The 9,968-nt window shown below is 58.8% G+C and overlaps 1 protein-coding gene across 1 annotated transcript in view; it reads left to right on the plus strand.

Annotated features, from left to right (window-relative positions):
* The window catches only part of ADAMTS2 (ADAM metallopeptidase with thrombospondin type 1 motif 2), a gene marked incomplete at its 5' end in the record, with an annotated part of 122,438 nt that overhangs the window by 51,196 nt on the left and 61,274 nt on the right, over positions 1–9,968 (plus strand). Inside the window, one exon of the mRNA XM_021708302.1 lies at positions 4,554–4,756. Within this exon, the coding sequence (XP_021563977.1) occupies positions 4,554–4,756 (203 nt within the window). The remainder of the gene's footprint in view (positions 1–4,553; positions 4,757–9,968) is intronic.

The raw sequence follows: 9,968 nt of genomic DNA on the forward strand, positions 1-9,968 counted from the left end.
TGGGGTGACTGGGTCACCCAACCTTGCTGCTCCCGGGTTTCCTTGGCGCAAAAACAGGAGCGCTCATGAGAGTGGTGGGCGCGTCCTCCTTGATAAGGGGACCGAATCGGCTGCTTTGAGGGGGAAGCTTTGTCAATGTGAAGGGCTGTTCGCATGTGCTGGCCCCGGAGATGCGGGCGCCGGCAGGTACAGCCATGGCCCACCAGCTCCCTGCACTCTGTGGATAGTGGGTGAGCACGGCAGCTGTGACCCGGGAGTCCCTGTATAGGAACGGCACTTCTCCTCAGTCCATTCTCTCCCTTGCCTGTTGATCGACTCTTTGATGGAGACTTTCCTTTCATTCTGGAGACTCTAAGCCTGGGGGTGGCACTCGGACCTGCTTCCTTCTGTGTTATCCTTTGGCCAAGACGTGACCAACTGCCATCCCAAGGTCTCCAGGCACAGGGAACACCAGGAACTAAAAACCCCTGGCTCTCCATTTAAGGCAGGATCCTGGGCGGGGCATAGTGGCTCACACCTGTAACCCCAGTACTTTGGAAGGCTGAGGTGAGAGGATTGCTTGAGACCAGCCTGGGCAACATAGCAAGACCTCATCTCTACACAAAATCAAAATATTAGCCAAGCATGGTGGTGCACACCTGTAGTCCCAGCTACTTAGGAGGCTGAGGCAGGAGGATCACTGCACTCCAGCCTGGGTGACAGAAGGACCACAACCCCCCCAAAAAAGATAGACTCCTGCTACAGACCCCTTCCTTCAGGGGGAGCCAAAGCCCACCGGGGCATGATTGCAGGAGTCCCAACCGATCAGCTCCCACAGAGGGAAGCAAGACTCAAGGCAGTACTTCCTCCTGCCTGTGCAGAAGATGGACAGAGCTGACAGCTCATTACCAGGCTGGGTCCAGGAACGAAGGCTGGACAGGCCGTGTGAGCATGGGGTCTCCCAGCCTGCAGGCCCAGGCTGCAGGCGTGTGGAGGCCCCCGGGGAGGAAGGGGCACAGAAATAGTCCTGACCTGCAGGGACCGCGTGGCACGGCGGCCCTTGGACCGGGTGGGCCGACGGGGGGCTGGCAGGCCCAGTGGCCAAAGTGATGTCAAGGGCATGACTAGGAGGCCGCCTGGACACGCTGGAGCCGCCGGCCAGAGCTCAGCACTTGGAGGACAGGGGCTGGCTAGGACCAGCATGTCGTCAGGCTCCTTCCATGGGCTTCAGGTGGTTGTCAGTGGGCACAGCCTGGCTGCCAGAGAGAAGGGCACGAGGGCGGCCGGGCCGGGGCTCCTGCGGCCCCAAGCCTGTGCCCTGGAGACCCCGCTGACCTTGGGGCTGCTCCCGTGCCCAGCCCAGCCTGAGCAAGACTGAGGCTTCCAGGGGCCAATTCAGGGCGAGGCGGTCCCCTGCCGGTGACCCGGGGGCCCCGTGTCCTCTCCTCACCGCTTTGGCTTTGGGCTTGGGGGCATCTCCACAGGGACTGGACCTTGGCGGAGGGGACGTATTCTAGAACGTAGTGTCCAAGTCACACCCCAAAATGATCATGATTAAAATATGACATGGACAATTCTGCCTGAGGTGAAATCGACATTTCTGAAGCCTCTTTAGAACACCCTGCTGTTCGTAATGGGTCTGTAGCATGCAGTTCGGGTAAAACTGTGCTTGGTCGGCAGAACCGCTCGAGACATTCATTCCCCAGGCCAGCTCTGGCCCGCCGGCAGCCCTGGGCCCTCCTGCGGGTTGCCTGCAGGCGCTGCTGCATGGGGACTCCGGCTCAGACCAGGAGGCCGCGCTGAGGCCCTCGGGGACCGGGAGGCATCGTGGTGGCAGGCGGGTGGCCTGGTGGCCCAGCCCTGTGTGTCCCGTTTCCAGGCGCCACCCTTAATTCACAGCCCCGGGGCAGCTCGCCTCTGAATTCCTCAGGAGAAGCTGGATGGTCTAGACTTTCTTAAAATGTGAAATCTTTCCATGTTCAAGTGCTGTCAATCAAGTAGGGAAGTGTTAAGCACCACGTGGGCCTCGCGAACGCCCCCGTGGTCTAGCTCGGCACCGGGGGCCGCCCCTGTGTGACCCCTAGCTTGACAAGGGCAAGGGTCATGTCCAGCCTCTTCCCCCGGAAAGAGTTTTCCTGAAGAAATTACCATCTTTCTGCTTCCCAAGGTGGCTCTCAAGGTGAGCTGTCTCTGCTCGTTGGAAATGCAAAGAAATAAATGTATAAAAATAGAGTGGCAATTCCTCAGCCCCTCTGTCAGGCGCAAGTCGCTGGTGCTTCCTCTGGGAACGGCACGGCTGGCCCTGAATCATCCCCGGGCAGCCGGGAGCACTCCTCAGCTGGCACCGGCCCTGCCCGGGGGGGGGGGCCGCCCTGTTCCCGTCGCTGGAGTGGCCCTTGGCAGCCCCTGCTGTGTGCATGCACATGCGTGTGTGTGCATGTGGGTGCATATTTGTGTGTGCATGTGTGTGCTTATGCATGTGCATGTGGGTGCATATTTGTGTGTGCATGTGTGTGCTTATGCATGCGTGCGTGTAGTTTGTGTGTGTGCGTGTGTGTGCACCAGGAGGGACCTGGGGCTGTACAGCTAGGGGAGACAAGGACCCGGGAGACACAAGGACACCTGCTCCACCCTGCCCCGTGTGCCCACTTTCCTGTCCAGGCCTTCCCCCCGCTGGGTACCCTCCTCTGTGTCCTCCGTGGCCTTGCCTTCCGCCACACTGCAGGTCTGTGCCTCCGCCCAGCGGCAGGTCTGTCGTGTCTGAGGCAGTCACAGGGTGTGAGGAGGGAGGTCCTGGCTGAGAGCCAGCCCGGGGTCTTGTGGGTCTCCCTGTGGGCTGCCACTCGCACAGAATGGCCTGCTGTCAGTACCAGGTGAGGAGCTGTGGGCTGGGCAGAGACGGCCGCGGGCCCCACACCAGGCTGCCCCGCTGCCTGTGAGCTGCGTGACTGCTGCCTTCAGAAGGCTGGTTTCGGCTGGTCTCGGTGGCTCAGCTTGTAATCCCGCGCCTCGGGAGACCGAGGTGAGTGAATTGCCTGAGTCCGCGGGTTCGAGACCCGCCTGGGCAACTTGGCGAGACCTCATCTCTACAATAAATCAAAAAATTAGCCAGGCGTTGTAGCGCGCGCCTGTAGTTCCAGCTACTTGGAAGCTGAGGCAGAAGGATCGCCAGAGCCCAGCAGGTCGAGGCTGCGGTGGCCAGGAGCGGCCACTGCACTTCAGTCTGGGCGACAGAGTGAGACTCCAACTCAAAAAAAAAAAAAGAAGCCTGATTTCACCTCCAGGGCCTGCCGTGACTACCCTGCTGCAGAGGGGGTGTCTGTCGTGTCTGGTGGAGCCACAGATGGGAGGCTTTGGGGACAAGGGCAAGAGCTGTCCTGGAAGACCCTCTGTGGACAGGCGGTGCAGGACAGCTGATCTGGGTTCTCAGTCGCCCACCCCCACTGCAGGGCCCCCTCTGGGCCTGGCCACCCCCAGGGCTGGTGATCACGGCGACCTGCGGCCCGGGTCCTTCCCAGGCCGGGTGTCTCTGAGGACCCGCCCAGGGAATGCCACAGAGGAGCAGGGACTGGGGACCTGGCCTGGACATGGAGACGGGCGTGAGGCAGGATTTCCAGAGCCTTGGCCTGGGGCTGGGCGGGCGGTGGGCAGTGCGGTCTGGGGCCTGCTGGACAGTGACTGTCAGCCTGTCCAGCCCCGCTGTGATGGGGGGCTGGGAGCTGGGCTGGGGTTCTGGTGGGCTCCAAGCCCTGTGGAAAGGGGCGGGGGCAGAAACCACGCTGCGGGGATGGCAGGGACAGGGTCCCACTGAGCCCCACTGTCCGGCACAGCTGCCCATGTGGCCCGATGTACCCGGAGGCAGGAGGTCAGCACCTGCCCAGGGCAGCATGTGGCAAAGCCGTCAAGGAGGGCGCGTCCTGGTCCTCAAGCCACGCCGTCGGATCAAGGGCAGGTGCTGTGCACCCAGGGGACGGGAGGTCCTGGCCCAGGACGGGGGCGGGCCTGGCCAGAGGCGAGGGCCTTGCTTCACGGAGGACTGCGTAGGAAGGTCTGGGAGGCACGCCAGGGCCCGAGGAGACAAATGTGACCCGGGCTGGGCCTCTGTTTCCCCGGTTGCAACAGGAAGCAGTGACGCCAGGGACACCAGCCCTTGGTACCTGGACAGCCCTGTGGGGCATGGACGGGTGAGAAGGGGGCTCTGCCCGCTGCCGCTTGGGCTGTGGGACCGCATTTCCCAGCCCCTTTGTGGCCGGTCCCAGCCTGGGCTCTGCTGGGCTGAGTCTCTGGGGGCCCCTGCAGACCTGTTCCGTTGGGCAGAGGGCACTGGGCGGGAACTGCTGCTGGGTCTGGGGCAAGAGCCAGCTTTGCAGCCCCAGGAGAACTGGCGTGAGCACTGCCGAGCCCGGGACCCCTGGGCGAGGCGCTGTAGCCCCACTCTGGACCTCGGTGCGTCTGTACAACCAGACAACGCCCTGGCTTCAGGGTGCAGCAGGGTCTGAAGGAGGCAAGGGCAGGGCTGGTGTCTGGGACGAGCTGGCTGCCACTGAAGATGGTGTCCGTGTCTTCTCTTCCAGGGGCCTCCCTGGGCGGCCTGGACAGCCTCAGCCGGGCCCTGGGCGTCCTGGAGGAGCGTGTCAACGGCTCCAGGCGGAGGGCACGCCGGCACGCGGCGGACGACGACTACAACATCGAGGTGCTGCTGGGCGTGGACGACTCCGTGGTCCAGTTCCACGGGAGGGAGCACGTGCAGAAGTACCTGCTCACGCTCATGAATATTGTGAGTGGGGGGGGCGGGGCGGGCTACGGCTTCCTGGTTGGCGGCCGTAAGTGGGTGTCCTGGGAGCCCTCTGGTGCCTCCCAGCTCGGGAAACCCGTCTTCTCAACTGCCCTTCAGGGTAACTCTGACCTGACAAGGCTGTTTGCACACCAAGGCTGTTTTCTTTTCCTTTTGAGTCAAGGTCTCACTCTGCCCCCCAGGCTGGAGCACAGTGCAGTGGGACATTCATGGGTTCTGCAGCCTTGACCTGCTAGACTCAGGCCATCCTCCCACCTCAGCCTCCCATGTAGCTGGGGTTGCAGGCGTGCATCACCACGCCCTGCTCATTTTGTTTTATTTTTGTAGAGACAAGGTCTCGCTATATTTCCTAGGCTGGTCTCAAACTCCTGGGCTCAAGTGATCTTCCTGCCTCAGCCAACCAAAGTGTTGGGATTACAGACGTGAGCCACTGCGTCCAGCCTGCCAGGGTACTTTTCTATGAATCCCAATCATTTATAGACCAGTTTTCTTGATGTCTGCCATTTTTAAAAATGAAAATTACTTACAAAAGAAGTATCGCTTTGCGTAAAAAGTAAACTAAAAGTAAAATGTAAAGCGATATTCAACCCCCGCTGGGTGGTCCTGCCTCTGCCAGCTCTGAGTCACAGCCCGCTTTCTGATAAAAATGGAGATGAGGGTGTGTTAGAGCTGGGCCAGACACCGGCCTGGGCTTCTCCTTGAAGGAGTCAGAGGAATTGGAAACCAAAGCGGGAGCCCCTACCACTGTGAGTCTGGGCTACTTAGCGGGCCGTCTGCTGTCACCCGTGTCTTCCTGGGCACCTGCTTCTTGGCCACCTAAGGCTAAGAGTTGAAAGGCTCACCCCCACCACATTCCAGACCTTCCAGCCCGGGCAGCCAGCACCAGGATGCTGAATAGCTCACGTCAAGGGCCCAGGCCTGACACTGAACCTGCAGCGTGGACACCCTTCCCTCTCGGCAGGCATCAGACCGACTGCGGGGCCATGGGGCACCAGCGCTCAAAGCGCAGGTTCCTAAGGAGGGGGCTGGCTCGGAGCACGGCCCTGCTGGGAGAGTAGGGGCTGGGAGGGAACGAAGGGCCTGGCCTGGTGAGAGCTGGTGGACGGAGTGTGGGGGCAGGGAGGGCTTGAGGGAGGAAGCAGGGCTTGGGGGCTGGAGGGGGAGGGGAAACCAGGCGGCCTGGAAGTTCTGAAGCCCAGGGTGTCGTCCCAGCTTGTCCATGAGTGGGGTCCTCTGGGGTCGGCTGGGGACTGTGGGGTCTGCCAGTGGCCTGACGCCCGGTCCTGCTTCCCAGGCAGGGGTGAGCCCTTGGGAGCCAAGCTGGTACATGCGTTGGCGTCCAGGGCCCTGGTGAAAGGATACACCAGGGGCACGGGGCAAGGGGGATGAGCCCTGGACAGCGGCCTCCAGTCTACCTGTTTGCATCCTCCTGACCTCCTGGGTGTCGGTGGGCCCTCTGACCTCGCCTGGCCTTGGGCGTCTGTGGGCCCTCTGACCTCAGCCTTCTCGTCTGCAGCGTGTGCAGAGTGCATTTTATTTTGGAGCATGGTCACACTTAACCTCATCTTATCTTTCAGAAGAGCCTTTACTGTGGTGAAGATAATATTGGCTGTGGTATACGTGACGGTTTTCCAGCCCGTGCCAGGCACCAGCCGTGCTAGTTATCTTGGGAAATCCTCCCCCAGGGCCGGGAGACTGGAATTCTGCTCAGCCTCTGAGACTTGTGCTCTGTTGCCGCCCAACCTGGGGGGTGGGAGGACTAGGCTGGAATGGAGTTCTATGTTGACTCCCTGCTGCACTTTTCCCAGACTTGTCCTGGGGAACGTGGCTCCTGTGCCCTGAGTCGGGGTTTTCTTATCTTTCAAATGGGTCGGTCATTTCCATCCTGCGGGATGTTGGGAGGCTGGAATGAGGGGCTGCAGTCTCTGGATTTGGCAGACACGTTCTCCATGTCCACATAAAACGTGTCTTTGCCATCATGGCAGCAGCAGTGGGTGATGTGGTGAGCACCCGAGGATGCTTTTGAGGTGTCCTCCGGGACTCTGACAACGTAGGGGCCTCCCCGTGAGCTCTTCACCCCCTCCCTGGTGTAAACGTCCCTCCATCCCAGACCGCCGGCTGGGGAAGTCTAGAACCTTCTCTTGGTTTTGCCGTCAATTTCGTTCATCCGTGCCCTCATGATCCATCCGTACAACCCCCATTTTGGATAATAGGATGATTTCCTTCTAGAAAAGCACAAACTATAGAATATAAATATATATAAATATTCTTAAACTGAAATTAGTGGAGTAGGAGGAGGGTCAGGGACACAGGTGGGGCGTCGGGGGAGGGAGAGGGACACGGATGGGTGAGAGGACGGTCAGGCTGGTGACCGCTGTCTCTGGATGAGGAAAGCGCTTTGAATGTGGCTCTGAGTACACTGGAAACCACTAGAAAGGCTGTTTTCTTTCTACACTAAGGGGCAAGATACGTGAGGCCCTTTTTTCATGGGAAAAGGACATCAATCAGTCTGCCAGTCTTCATCTCCGACTCTGGGAGGGGGCGAGGGTGTGGCCATGTTTGTGGAGCTCATGAGGCTGCCTGGCCTAGACGGGGTCCCATATTAGACCCACCTCCCCACCGCCCCATCCCCACGCCCTGCCAGGTCCGTGTTCTTCTAGCCCTCCTTAAATCTACCACCGTCACTTGTTTGTTGTTTACTAAAATTGTCTGCATTTGACACAGGCAATATATTATTTACGAGGGAACATTAGAATAAACGCATGTGGATGTTTGACTGTGTTCTCCCAGCAATTATTATCTGTGCCTTCATTTGAAGGCTTGATAACACCGCACCATATGACTGTGTATGAAACTCATTATTTGTACGACACATTCCTGTACTCGGACCGGTTTCCCTGCTCGAGGTCAGCCATGCCACCATCTGTATCACATTTCTATGGCTGATCTGTCACTCATTCTTAATTATGTTCTCTTTTTTTTTGAGTTGGAGTCTCACTCCGTCGCCCAGACTGGAGTGCAGTGGCCGCTCCTGGCCACCGCAGCCTCGACCTGCTGAGCTCTGGCGATCCTTCCGCCTCAGCCTTCCAAGTAGCCGGAATTACAGGCATGCACTACCATGTCCGGCTAATTTTTTATTTATTGTAGAGATGAGGTCTTGCCAAGTTGCCCAGGCGGGTCTCGAACCCGTGGGCTCAGGCAATCCACTCACCTCAGCCTCCCACAGTGCGGGATTACAGGCTGAGCCACTGAGCCCGGCTTAATTACGTTCTTAAACTAAGTTCCTAAAAGTGGAGCCCGGTCCACAGATAGGCACATTCTACACTACCCGGAGTGTTCTAGGCCACAGCTTCCTGTGTGCACGGTCCGTTGAGCAAATGCCTGTCTCGACCTCCTCCCACCCCTGAGTCCTTTTCAGCTGTGGTAATTTGATGACAACTGAGATCTACTTTTTGTTGTAAGTTGTATTTACTTGAAGAGAACGAGGCTGCGTTTTTAAATGTAGGTATATTTGGAAACAGATTGTTTCATTTTTTGTGACAGGCCTACTCGTGCCCTTTGTCCTGCTGGGATTTGGGTTTCTTTCTTGTTATCTGAAGCGTCTTTATATTCAAGTAGATTAGCTTTTTGTCTGTCAGATGTCTGGGAAATACTTCTCCTAGTTTCGTTGTTTGTCATTTGTTTTGTTCTGCCTGGGAGAGTTTTTGATGGCTTACATTTTTGTGTGTGGTCAGACCCCGCCACCTCTCACTTCCCACGGGAACAGTGTCCCTTCGGGGTAGTGTGCTGAGCACTCCCGCCCCTTCCGGAGGTGAGCCTTTCGAAGCTTTGCTGTGCTTGGCAGCGGCCACAGCTCCCAAGCTCTGTCCCCTCATGGATCTCCTGACCCTTCTCGCCACACCCGGGTTCAGCCACAGCAGCCTGCTGCCCAGCGTCTCCCAAAGTCAGAGGAAGGGTGGAGGGAGGATTTCGAGAGGCCCGTTTTCCTAGTTCAGGCAGCAGCTGGCAGCCTCGGAGACCATCGGGTATGGCCAGGGGGGTCACCGGCCTGCAGGCAGAGCCGGGAGGCACACAGGGTGCAGATGGAACCTCTTCCTCCTCCTCTTCCTCAGACTCTCTGTCGCTCTTTGTCTCTACTTATCAAGCTTTTCTCATTTGCTTCATAAGGTTGTTCCAAGTAACGAAAAATTGGAATTCTAACTTACTAGCATGAATATTACTGTTCATCTTTAAATTGTTCAATGTCTGTTTTAAATGCAAATGCTAGAGTATTTCACTTGGGTGTTTAATCTCTGAAACGAAGCACATGGTCTTATGTGGCTGATTCCCAGAGGGTGCCTCGGGGTGACTGGAAGTTCACACATTCGCAGCCAGACTCGGGAAGGTTGTGGGGGAAGGAGAGGACCCCCAGATTGCAGCCAGCCGAGGAGCACTCCCTCGGGCGCGGGCACTCTCAGAGGGTACTTGGGGTCTCCCAGCATGGGGGATGCACCCCCCATGGTTCTCCAGCTGCCGGGCGTGCTCCTGCCAGCCACCCTGTAAAAACACACCCCCAGCCGGGCTGAGTGGCTCAGCCTGTCATCCCGCGCCTTTGGGAGGCTGAGGTGAGTGGATTGCCTGAGCCCACGGGTTCGAGACCCGCCTGGGCAACTTGGCGAGACCTCATCTGTACAATAAATCAAAAATGAGCCAGGCGTGGTAGCACGCACCTGTAGTTCCAGCTACTCAGAAGGCTGAGGCGGAAGGATCACTGGAGCCCAGCAAGTCGAGGCTGCAGTGGCCGGGAGCGGCCACTGCACTCCAGTCCGGGCGACAGTGAGACTCCAACTCAAGAAAAAAAACCACATCCCCCGTGCCCTGGCCAGGGGCTCTGGGCGGTCGAGTCACACATGCCCCTTCCCACTCTCACCCCACCCCAGTGGTGTCACTCAGCCCCGGACCCGGTCGCGGGAAGCTGGCCTCCCCCGAGATGCGGGCTCTGGCCACGCCCACAGACACATCCATTCCCGCTGGCCCTGGTTGGGACGGCCACCACCACCCCTGAGACGCCTTGCCCTGGTTCTGCATGCCCCTGCCAAGGGCAGCGAGACTCTGTCCTGCGAGCTGGGACTGTGCTCCATGGCCCAGGGGGTTCCTCTCTCAAAACGCGGGTTCTGGAAGTGACGGAGAACTTCAGGGCAGAGCCCCAAGCCCC

This window comes from Carlito syrichta, unplaced genomic scaffold (assembly GCF_000164805.1).
Source record: "Carlito syrichta isolate Samal-C Ts95f unplaced genomic scaffold, Tarsius_syrichta-2.0.1 Scaffold135728, whole genome shotgun sequence".
Lineage (NCBI taxonomy): Eukaryota > Metazoa > Chordata > Mammalia > Primates > Tarsiidae > Carlito > Carlito syrichta.